Raw genomic sequence first — 12208 nt, 5'->3', positions numbered from 1 at the left:
ATAAAAGCATGCTTATTTATAATCAAGTGAGCTATGCGAACGTTTTTGGGTTGGCTTTTTTTGAGAGGGCCTAAAATGAGTCTTGGCTGCTGTCTGTCTGTCTCCCCCCCCCCTAAATAGTTTCTCTCTTCTCTATGTCTTCATCTTCCTCCTCCTCCTCTCATCTCCAGCTCTTCTCTTCATCTCCCTCCTTCATCTTCCTCCTCCTCTCATCTCCTACGCTCACTTCCCCACTGCTATGCAGTAATTCTAGTTAGGGACGCGTTCGGGCTACATAAATTTGGAAGGCAAGTCTTTGTTGCTTTTTCTCTTAAGCAAAGGCAAGCCAGCCAAAGACTACAGGGGTGTGCAATAATTTCTGGTCCTAAAAGCTCCGATCCAGGTGACTATAAATGTCTCCAATAATTTGAGCTAGGGAGGGATAAATAGTTGGATTTACAAAGTAATTGCAGACACCAGAAGCCTTAGGCAATCACCTAAGTTGCCTCTCTGACTGCCTTGCCCTGCAAGTCTTTTTGCAAATGAACTAATTGACACAGTACAAGAAAAAACAAAGTGTAATAGTGTGAAAATGGCATGACAAATCCATCGAACAACAGTAACCAGTTCTGAGTTGAGTCCTCGTGTTGAAGCATTTTGAACACTACACTGCATTAAATGTGGAGTATAATTGAATCGTAAAGACTGCATTAAAAACAGAGATAAAGCAGTCGACCTGAAAAGGACCTCATGGCTTTGGGCAAGGGACGAGGCTCTCAACATAAGGTTGGAAATAATAGTGTGTGCACTGATTAACCTTCAAAGGCCTCAGTTGCTGCAGTTGGACATCATATACAAAATTCTTTTTACATCCATCTTCATATAGATCTAGTATCAAGAATCTACCATTTTCAAGAGTAGCCACCGAAACAAACCATGCATTAGAAAATCTTTTACCTAAATCTTTCATGTTTAAACTGTAGTTCTTACTCCATTCCCCCCTGTAAAGATCCTTCAAAACCCAGATATCACATTGAGAAGATGTGTGTAGGTTTGGCGCCACGATAGATGGACAGCCGTCTATTTCGTGTAATACTTCATATCTTCTCCAACAGTATGGGAATTCTGATTTGTAAAATTTCTCCTCAGTGGCGTCAAAAGAAATTACATAGAAAGAACTTTCACGGTTCAATGTAGAAGTAGCATAAATAATAAAATGAAAAACTCCTTTAATTGAAATGGAATTATTGCCTAAGAACTTGTAATTGTGTAGGTGCTTGAAAGATGAACTTACCGATCTCCATGTACTAGCATCAAATGTATTAAGCACTTCACATCCGAGCAAATGAGCTTTAGTGATGAAAATAGACACCACTTTATATTCCCTAGTAGAATTAACGAACGTGATCCCTTGTACGTAGTCTTTGTTCCTTTTAGTAGAAGGAGGCAGTTTGAGCAGCTGACCGGTAACGGGGTTGCATATAGATAAATTCCCTAACATATTCTCCGTTAAAAGTAAACCATTGCAACTACTTCCGACGAAGTGTCTCAATTTTGTGTACAATTTACAGACAGTAGCCTTTTCTTCCTTAATTTTTATGGTCACAAAACTTGCAAGTCCATCATCATGTGATGGTATGGCAATCACACAAGGATTTGATTGACGTTTAAGGTGGGCATTAATGAAAAGTGAACTGCTAATTAACTTATACCACTGTTTGCAACAATACCTCAACTCGCAAAGTTTGGCTGCAGGAAGCCTTGTGAGTATGTTGAGCATGATTCTTTCATCAAAATATGGTGGCACAACTGATTTTCTTTTCTTCATACCATCACTCCATCAGCAGATATGCATGATCCTGTTTTCATTATTATTCCGGGTTGCCATCATCACCAACTTTTCTTCTTCTGTTAGTTTGCTTGGTTTTAATTAGGAATTCCTCTTGGCGTCAGTAACAGAAATCTGGTTAAATATGGGCTTTATTTCTTGATCTAATCCTCTGGCATTCTACTTCGATGCCTGGCCGCATCGAAATAGCAATATGACACACGTCCATGTTGCGTTAAGGTGCCCTATGGCAGCTATACATCTTTTTGCGATAGGGCCGGCAAACAAAGGTCTGGGCTAGATCCGAATTCATAAAATCCGATTGGATAGTTTGCGATTTAGACCTCGAGTTTTAGAGTCTGTCAAAGATCTGGCTGCAAAATATGGTTCAAATTCATATATGAGTGACTACATGGGCATTGTCACGTCTGGACATTCCATGGGCATTTCGATAAGGGCTTAGGCTCATCCACCATATCCTCCACAATTGTATTATTTATTGATGGAGTTCTTATATGTCATATTCAACAGAGTTATCCAAAACAGAATTCAATCTTTCAGAAATTTATTGGCTCACAACGGAATTGATGGAAGGATATGAATCAAGAGGGATCTATTTAATTTCCACATGAGGCACACTTTTATTAACGGATAATTTAACAATATTGTCTATGAAAGTATGGACATTTGATTGGTAAGGCACAATGCTTTATTGGAAGTTAATTACAATCAAATATCATCTTAGATGGTCCTTGTTAAGTTTTGCATAAGAATGGTGCATCAGCATTGTCATCACTACAATATAGGCAAGGGTGCTGATAAAAACCTTGTGCTTGTAAGAGCTCTCTTGTCTTGGTGACCAATTCTCTGTTACTAAGTGAAGTGCCGTGTTCCTTTAAAATCGTTTGAATAGCATTACTGAATGCTCCATAAGCTTTACCTCCTTCCTCCAATGTTGGATTCATATCAGCTGATGTCTCGTTCGATTGACACCCACTAAGAAGGATGCCCGAGTCAGGATGTATGGGCCCTGATAGGCCCAATTGAACATCATTTTGAAGGTACTTGGTGCTCGCTTCATTTCCGAAAATCTGTGACAAATGAGCTCCAATATCCGGTGATTGGATGCCTGAGAGAGATGTTAGATGATCTAAAATGTTATCAATTGGAATGATTTTAGGACAACTGGCAGTTAGCGATGATGTCGAGTTTGTAGCACTAGGACCAATTTGTTCTTTCTCCTTGTCAATGAGGCCGCCGCTATGGCATGAATCCGAGATAATTGTGAAGCTGGACTTTTCTGGCAAACGGTTCACAAGACGTCGGAAATCAACATCTGCATTGTGAGTTTGGGTTATCCGAGTATTCATTTTACACGAATGTTTTCTTCAAACAAAAACGGATCATATTTTGTTAATTTTTAACTGTAAACATTCCACATTTCCACAGATACTATAACCGGTATGGTGGTATATATATTAGCATATAGAATTATAGTGAACAGGGTACATACCAGTGATGAGATTCATATCACAAGGAACAATGGCTTCGTCGTGCCAAATTCCATGTTTCGAAGGAAGCCTTGTTCCATGACCGCTATAATGGAAGTATAGCACATCCCCTGGCTCAGCCTGATCAATCATTCGATTAAGTGCTTTCATTATATTGGCACCTGTAGGCATGACCAATGAATCCGGTGCATCGGTCAAGACCTCAATGTTCTTCGGTTCAAATCCGAAACGACTTGCAAGTGTATCGTGCATTGACAAAACATCGTTAATGCAGCCATGCAACTCATTTGGGCTATTTGGGTAGTTGCATCCAACCAATATAGCCATTCTCTTCTTTCCCATCTCCATTTTTTGTATGCAGGATATTGCAGAGTTCTCGTAATTCAATGACTAAAATGAGTTCTAAGCACCTATACTTTTATAAGGTAGGACCTTAGGATTGACATATTTTGTAACAGTTGAGGCTTTGCGTACAAGCAAAAGCAGTGGTTTCGTATTGTTTTCCCGTATAAATGAGTCACATTATTGCGTTTTGGTGATCTTAGCTTTTACTTCTATACAAGTATAAAACGTGCACAATTTCTTCAAACAAAACTTTGCAAAAGACTTAACAAACAAGTAGAGTGTTTAATTATTCCCCTTAAGATACCAAACGTACTCTCCACATTTATGGGGAGAAAACTAATTATAAAAGAGAACTGACATCACAAGAGTGGTCTTATGATGTGATTAGCCTACAAGCTTATACCAATATATACCGTAATGCTATAGAGAATATATTACGCATGCGGAATGCTAACAGAGTTGAAGTCATAAAAAAAAGGCGTCTCACACGTAAGTGCATAACGGATTCCCTGGACATTTTTGAGTTTTAGACACATGTACTGCGTGGCCAAACAATTTTTTTTTTATGTTCTCTTTTGATCAAATAAACGTAGGAACCGAAGGGTTCTGGGCCGGAGACATCTAAAATTGACTCATTATTAGCGGATAGAGTGTCATAGTCCCGTTCATTTACACTCCTAGAATTTTCAAAATTCGCTTACTTGCAGATATAATGTTCTCAATATCCTATCTACGCATCAGCCAAGCCAAAACTCCCTAATGTCTCGCGATTGGATCAAATACATACATGGTCGTGCCATTAGCAACCAACTTGAGAATAACATCCCGATGAGGAAGAATAGGCCTTGAAAAGCTTTTCGGGAAAATATATGGGAATAACACTAAGGGTTGTGGAATGAACAAACAATAGGGCTTCAGTCTATCCTAGAAAAGGAACATGAAGATGATCATGTTGACTAACTAGGTGCATCTCTAGCAATGACATTGTTGCTAGTGATAGGGTGGAATATTGGGGCGTAATTTCTCTTTTAAAAGAGCTTTACAGTATTGCTAAGATGTCTTAGGAGGTGTTAAGTGAGCTTCTCTCTCACTTGTACCACATTTTGCAATCAATTGAATGAAATTTACTTATATAAAAAAAAAAAAATTATGTTCCACAATTCTTTAACTTATATATACAACTTTTTGAGGGAGCTAGAAATTAAGGATAATTTAGCTTATCGATCTTTTGGAGACATGTTTCATATAGTTCGGAGATCAATCTCACAAAAACTCAACCAAACACTAAAACACAGAATTTTAAGTGTGTCAACAATCACGAATTTTTGTTTGTGTCAGATTCCATAGGACATGAATTAGCTCAGTGCAACTCTTTGATCCCTTGATTCTGTATCATTCCTAATTTAGTAAGCAAGCAAAGCTCATCTCAAGCTAGCTAGTATGATGCAAGGTCATTGACTAAAAATTGTTTCCATTTCAGAGGAAGTGCCCTATCTTCATCAAATTCACACACAATCCAAGCAAACCTACTTGCACCTTTTGGAACTATTATCACTTTGTCCTTCTCACTCTCACTAAAATTTGTAGTTGCCATGTTCATTATTCGTCTACAACTCTCATGCAAACTTGATCGTCCTTTACAGATGTCTAGCAATTACCAATACCAAACAAAACCACCTCATTCAAGAACCAAGATAAAACCTCCCTTAAAAACCATTTCTCCACAAGCAACTATATCTCCATTGCAACACCAAACACCACTACCATCACTGATAACATAGTTGATCATGGCCAAAACTTCATTACATGCAAAACCCACAGATGGCTTTCTATATATTGGAGTAACAATGGTTGCTCTCTTACTTCTATGGACATTTTGGTTCTATATCAATCAGAATCCCAATTCAAGCCCAACGACGTTCTCTCACTCACTCAGTCAATTAGACAGCTTCCCGTCACTAAATTGCACCCACCAAAGTGATCAGGGTGTGAACCAACTCCATGACCCTACTAACCCAACCTTCTATGATGAGCCCAACATTAGTTACACCATTGAAAAGCCCATTAAGAATTGGGATAAGAAAAGAAGTGATTGGTTGAAGCATCATCCATCATACGCCGCTGGTGTACACGATAGAATACTACTTTTATCCGGATCACAGTCAACGCCGTGTCAAAATCCTATTGGTGATCATTTACTATTGAGATTTTTTAAGAATAAGGTTGATTATTGTAGAATTCATGGGTATGATATTTTTTACAATAATGTTTTGTTTCATCCAAAAATGCACACATTTTGGTCCAAAATTCCGCTTGTTAGAGCTGCAATGATCGCTCACCCAGAGGCTGAATGGATTTGGTGGATAGATTCGGACGCTGCTTTCACCGACATGGAGTTCAAGCTACCCTTGCAGAGGTAATACAATTTTAACTATTTTAAAAATTCCAATCCAGTACTGCAATAGTATTATAATATTTTTTTATATGTGACTCTTCGTTCATTTTTTGTGACAATTTTGCTTCTAATTTTTTAATTTAATAATTGTTTTGCCCTGATAATCTTTTATGATTGTTTTTCCCTTCTATTGCGTGTGTTTAACCTAAGGCCGGTCCTAAGGCTATGTAGTCTAAGCCCTTGTATAGGCCCTCCAAAATAAAGCAAAACAAAAAGCCCCATTTAACTATAAAAACCCCACTATATCATTAAAAGCCCAAACAAAAGCCCATTTCCGGATAAAGAAAAAGAAAATAAAAGCCTCATTTTGTGGATCTTGCATTGGGCCCATTGAAACTCAGGGCTGGCCCTGGTTTAACCCTGCACCAAACTACTAGTACATTTAATTGTAGTCTCCCTTTGTGTGTGTTGGACGTCTTACCATTAGCTTTTTTCTATGAATCAGGTACAAAAACCACAACCTTATTGTGCACGGATGGCCACACTTGATCTACGAAAAGAAGAGTTGGGTCGCCCTGAATGCGGGTATCTTCTTAATCCGCAACTGTCAATGGTCCATGGACTTCATGGATGTGTGGGCTAGTATGGGCCCAATAAGTCCTAACTATGACAATTGGGGTAAAATCCTCAAGTCAACCTTCAAAGAAAAGATTTTCCCAGAGTCATGCGATCAATCGGCTCTCGTTTATTTACTACTAAAAGAAAAAGAAAAATGGGCAGGCAAGATTTACTTAGAACATGAGTACTACTTTGAAGGATATTGGGTTGAGATTGTTGAAACACTAGATAATATTAACAAGAAGTATATGGACATAGAGAAGAGGGTGCCTAAGTCAAGAAGAAGACATGCAGAAAAGGTCAGTGAGTTTTATGGTGCATTGAGGGAGAAGTATCTTAAAGAAGCTGGTTATGGAAGAGGAAGTTGGCGAAGGCCATTTATAACACATTTCGCTGGGTGTCAACCTTGTGGTGGTGCACATAGTAAAATGTATTCATGGGAAAATTGTTCGAATGGTATGCAGAAAGTTCTAAATTTTGCTGATAACCAAGTGTTGCACAATTTCGGATTTACGCATCATGATCTGTTGGACTCTTCGTTGGTGTCTCCACTGCCTTTTGATTTTCCATCATGAGAGTAAGAATGCAGTATGTGACGTGTGGTGTAATTTTATTGTTTTGTTTTATTTATATCTTTTGTTAGTGTATGATGATGTAATTATTGACTGTTTGATTATCATGTGGAGTCATCAATTTAACTGTGAAGATGAACGATCCACAATATATTAAACTATAGACTAAATATGACTATTGAGGCCTTGAAAACAATTTACGGGGTGATTTTTGTTTAGAATATCTATATGTTGAATTGTTGATCAATTTAATATGTTTAGAACATCATTATATTCACACAAAAAAGAATCAGTCCAATCGAAAATGACTGTGCATCAAACAATTATGTATAAAATTTGGGTTAGTCAGAGAGAATCAGTCCAATTGAAAGTGTTTGAGTATCAAACATTTATGTATTGAGTCCGAGTTTCTGGTAAATTTTAGGCATCAAATGTATGATGTATCACACAAACAAGTACGTCTCCATTACTTTACCTGGGAAAATTCCCTTTTGAATTTAGCAACTCTACTATGAACAAGTTGTTTAATATAGCACAAACGTGGCTTTCATAGCTCAGTTGGTTAGAGCACCCGTTTAGTAAGCGGGAGGTCTTGAGTTCAACTCTCAATGAAAGCATTCTTTCTTTGTCATTTTGTTTTTGCCCAACAATCTTTTCACTAGCTCATGTTGGGGAACATCTCAGAATGGAGCTACTTGCCCAACCAATCTTTTCACTAGCTCATTTTGCCCTTGGGCCGTAATCACTAAAAACAAGTAATTACTGAATCGAAAATCCACGCACTCCAAAAATTATATTCAATAAGCTTTAAGAGTTTTGTCCAGCAAACTCTAACAAATTGACAATTCTTTTCTTTTATTCCAGGAAAGATAAATGGTCTTTTTAAAAAAAACTATAAGAGTCGACCCTCCTGTATTGAAAGATCAGATGCCAACTATTTTTTAGACACTTTCAGACCCTTCTTTGTGTGTCCCTGTTTGATATGGTCTCTTACAGTCTCGCGAACATATAGATAGATGGAAGAAATAAAGGAACGTAATTTTGAAGGGACTGATGTAAATCCAACTGCAGTTCCCATCAATTTTTTATTTTTTAAAAACTACATATATTAGCGAAAAAATACATGAACTAGCTAAACACTACGGGATAATAAACATATAATTGAAAGATGAGTTTTCTAGAAAGTCAAGTAACATAACATTCACAAGTAATAATGTCATTTTCTCATATCTATAAAAACGAAGTCCGATACACATAAGACATGAAGGAAAGATTACGCAAAAGAGATGGGCTTCCAAACAATAAAAACCAATATGTCACAACTGAAGATGAGTTTTCTAGAAAGTCAAGTAACATAACATTCACAAGTAATAATGTCATTTTCTCATCTGTAAAAACAAAGTCCGATACACATAAGACATGAAGGAAAGATTACGCAAGAGATGGACTTCCAAATGATAAAGACCAATATGTCACAACTGGAGAGCATCCATCATATAAAGACTCAAACTGGATTTAGTTTCTGCAAGCTTTCTCTCCACATCTTGTTACGCTCAGAAGCAGGCATCTAGAAGGCAGCAGCAACAAAGAGCCGCCAAACTGCAGAGACACATTCATGAATAATTGTTTAGTAAATGTACGTATTAATTATTAATAAGATAGAACACACCACATACTTGCTCAACTATCATTTTCAAGCCCAACAGTATTTGTCCTTGATCGACGGAATAAAAGGATATTTCTTTTTCTGTTTATTTTAAACAATAATAAACAGAACACTTGATACTGTATACAGTAGTTTTGAACAATCAGATACACACTCAGAAGCAAAGAACAAATAGCAGAGTGACATAGGGCCTATTTCACTGTTTGTAGACCAACTCACTGTCTAAGTTTCTGCCTCTACAAAATAAGAACGCCTTGTTTAATATGAGGCAAAAGATCATCTACCTTTCAAGTTTATCGAGCTTATGATGTCAACATCTGGTCACAAGCCCAGCATAATGTGTCATGGTGGTCAAGTGATGCAATTTATGTCACATCATGCCTAGATCTTATTGGATTTACTTCCTATCATGTTAATGCTGAAACAGACAAGCACTGTAAGTGTTTGACCCCTCCAAAAGGAATGGTGTTAAACAATTTACCAAAAAGAATTTTATAACTAGGCAATCATCCCAACGTGTACGAATATTCACCCTAAATCGTCCCATAAATAAGTCAGACGAAATATTAGTATCCATACCAACACATTTCCAATCTATACTATACAAAATCAATTTCATAGCAAGGGCACGAGGTCCAAAGCTTCTAACGCACAAACTGAGATTTAGGTATGGGGTTTGATGTTAAAAAAAAAACAATTCAAGGTTAAAACACTAAATTTATCTCATCATATCATTTCAAATAACAAAATTCATTTTCAGGTACCACTCTAATGCTCCTCAAAAGTTTCTTTTCCATGCCAGTGTCTGCGACATGCAGAGCATGTATCAGTTTCCAGTGTTCATTAAGATCTATTTAAGAATCATTTAATTATATGCTTACCACAGAGAAAATTTATTATGCAACACAATTTGAGAACAGAAGACAAAATCCATTCCTTTAGGCTATGTAATTGATGAACATCCAATTGGAAATATACGTCCAGAAATGTCAAAATTGAAGAGTGCAGGTCGGCTGGAATTGGTCCAAGGCATGTTTTTTGTTCACACATCATATCTTAAACTCTTCCGCATACTATTTTCATTAAATACTTTTTTTTTCTGCTGTTAAAGAGACGCATTTTCATTAAATACTGCTATATTGGAGGGATCTAAAGTAAATATTCCTTACATTGATCAGCGATCCTTTTAACAAAGCAATAAGCTATATTATAACCATTGTGTTTTAAAAACTACCCTATTCCAATTTCAATACAAATAGCCTACTCAAAAGATACCATTCTACCCAACAAATTTTGGTATCATTTTGTTGGATATAGATTGACCTTAATTTCAAAATGCAACAAAAGTTATTTCTTATCTCAAACATAATCACAATCTTTTGCACTCCACATCCCAATATATATATATATATATATATTTTTTATTGGTAAGCCTATGTTTAAATGAGATTAGTAACTCTTCGATGCCCAGATCTCTGGTATCATCACCCAAAGGTTTTACTGACTTTGCTAGTCATCAACTGCTCCACATCCCAATATTACTTCCAAAAATCCGAACAAAATCCAACATTACTTAGTTCCTACCAACTAAATCTCCATCTTGTACCAAATAACTCATCGTTTCTAAAAATTAATTAACCATCTCCAATTTAAAACAAACTTGTAGGTAGCAAAAGCAAGCATTAAAAAAAACATTCAATATATTCCCTAACATAACAGATCTTTACTTCCACTCACACGACAACCTCCCAAATCTCATCCAAAATTAAATAAAACTAATTTATCTTAATACACACAATTTTTTACTTTTATGACCAATCTCTATCCAATAACAGATATCAAAACAATCTAATATTGTGATCTAACATTTAATTCAATGCTACAACAGATCTCATCATATAAACCACAAAAATGCTTACCATCCTTCCAAACAACCACTGCTCTGCTTCTGTTGAGGTGGTGGGTATTGAGGTGGGTATCCCTGTTGAGGGTAACCACCTTGTTGAGGGTAACCTTGTTGTGGTGGTGGATACCCTTGTGGTGGATACCCTTGTGGTGGGTAACCTCCATCTTTACCATACCCTTCTGGTGGGTATCCTAAAAAAAAAATTTAACAATCACAAAAACATGTAAAATGAGATCTAGAAACATAGAGAAAAAAAAATAGAGGGTACCTTGAGGAGGAGGAACACCAACTGGGTGTTGTTGTTGATTGTAATAACTCATTTTTTAACGTTTGGAATGGGATATTTGGAAATGAAGTTTTTATAGGTAAAAAAAAAAGAAGATGAAATTTAGTTGAGAGAGGAGAGGGGTAGTTAAACAAAGGATTTGATAACTTTTTTTAACGCGCTTTTACTTTAATAGGAAGACGTCGTGGTGTTGTTAACGCGTGGTGGAAATGTGTGAAATAGGTTGAAATATCGAAAAAAAAAAAAAAATAAATGTATTGATATATTGAAATTTGATAACTCAGGCCACCGCTATATTTGATGTTGGCTGGATGCCTGGGTGCTTGTAGCCGAATGGAACAAGCCAAAAATCCACCTAAAACAGTGTCGAAAATCTTGACTTCCAATAAGAAAAGCACAAAATTTCCAGAATGTAGCATCATCTTTTCAAAAAGACAATATTAAAGTATAGTTAAGTCAGTTTTGTGGAAAATTTCAACACTGGAAAATTTCTTTTAGGTACCAATTCTACCCAAATTGATAAAATAAAAAAAAATCTACCGAAATTGAGGTCTGCGGAGTGTGGACTACGGTGACAGCTGGTTCCCAACCCAACCTATTCAAAACAGCCTTCCGTGATACATTAATGGGCCTCAGGTTCTGGCCCATACTGTCAAATCCAATAATCATCAAGTGGGTGTAGCGACAGAAAACGGACCAAGACAAAATTGCGTTTTAATTTCGTATATAGTTTGCAAATAATGATATTATCCTTATTTAAGTTTTTATCAGTTAAATTAAAATCAAAATGTTGTGTCTAGTGGAAAAAACTCCCACGTGACTTTTCAAATACACTCACATTTTATGGTATGACTAACATGAAAATTTTAATTTATTTCATGTTGTACACATGCATAATAGTGTTTGCATGTTTGTTGAATACATACATATTAGTGTGTGCATGTGTGGTATTAGTGTTTGCATGTTTGTTACACACATGCATAATGGTGTGTACATGTGTGGTATACACATACATAGTAGTGTTTGCATGTTTGTTTTGCACATGTATACACATAAATAGTGTTTGCATATGTGTTATACACATACATAATGATGTTTGCAT

At 36.5% G+C, this 12208-nt stretch overlaps 4 protein-coding genes and 1 non-coding gene across 5 annotated transcripts; 2 read left to right on the top strand and 3 right to left on the bottom strand.

The window, feature by feature from the left end:
* Positions 1 to 590: 590 nt before the first annotated feature.
* On the bottom strand, positions 591 to 2022 carry LOC147491146 (F-box/LRR-repeat/kelch-repeat protein At2g27520-like). Its single transcript, XM_086566798.1, has one exon. It carries the CDS (start codon positions 1805 to 1807, stop codon positions 728 to 730), a length of 1080 nt encoding a protein of 359 aa, XP_086422924.1. The 5' UTR covers positions 1808 to 2022; the 3' UTR covers positions 591 to 727.
* A 397-nt stretch (positions 2023 to 2419) lies between these two features.
* MC9 (metacaspase 9) lies at positions 2420 to 3715 on the bottom strand. The gene is made up of 2 exons (XM_086565839.1): positions 3321 to 3715; positions 2420 to 3143 (listed from the first exon to the last, which is right to left on the bottom strand). Exons 1-2 carry the CDS (start codon positions 3664 to 3666, stop codon positions 2563 to 2565), a joined length of 927 nt encoding a protein of 308 aa, XP_086421965.1. The 5' UTR covers positions 3667 to 3715; the 3' UTR covers positions 2420 to 2562.
* Positions 3716 to 5400: 1685 nt separating this feature from the next.
* On the top strand, positions 5401 to 7444 carry LOC147491144 (putative glycosyltransferase 7). Its single transcript, XM_086565698.1, has 2 exons — positions 5401 to 6079; positions 6564 to 7444. The coding sequence occupies exons 1-2, from the start codon at positions 5451 to 5453 to the stop codon at positions 7249 to 7251; spliced, it is 1317 nt and encodes a 438-aa protein (XP_086421824.1). The 5' UTR covers positions 5401 to 5450; the 3' UTR covers positions 7252 to 7444.
* A 347-nt stretch (positions 7445 to 7791) lies between these two features.
* Positions 7792 to 7865, top strand: TRNAT-AGU (transfer RNA threonine (anticodon AGU)). The gene has a single exon. It is a non-coding gene; the product is annotated as a tRNA-Thr (tRNA).
* Positions 7866 to 8448: 583 nt separating this feature from the next.
* LOC147491142 (protein CYSTEINE-RICH TRANSMEMBRANE MODULE 13-like) lies at positions 8449 to 11471 on the bottom strand. Its single transcript, XM_086565264.1, has 3 exons — positions 11089 to 11471; positions 10834 to 11011; positions 8449 to 8847 (listed from the first exon to the last, which is right to left on the bottom strand). Exons 1-3 carry the CDS (start codon positions 11138 to 11140, stop codon positions 8802 to 8804), a joined length of 276 nt encoding a protein of 91 aa, XP_086421390.1. The 5' UTR covers positions 11141 to 11471; the 3' UTR covers positions 8449 to 8801.
* Positions 11472 to 12208: the final 737 nt, after the last annotated feature.

The sequence above is a fragment of the Coptis chinensis genome, chromosome 6 (assembly GCF_015680905.1).
Source record: "Coptis chinensis isolate HL-2020 chromosome 6, ASM1568090v1, whole genome shotgun sequence".
NCBI classification, from domain to species: Eukaryota; Viridiplantae; Streptophyta; class Magnoliopsida; order Ranunculales; family Ranunculaceae; genus Coptis; species Coptis chinensis.
Note: the sequence above shows the minus strand (reverse complement) of the source record. Positions and strands in the feature narration are given on the sequence as shown.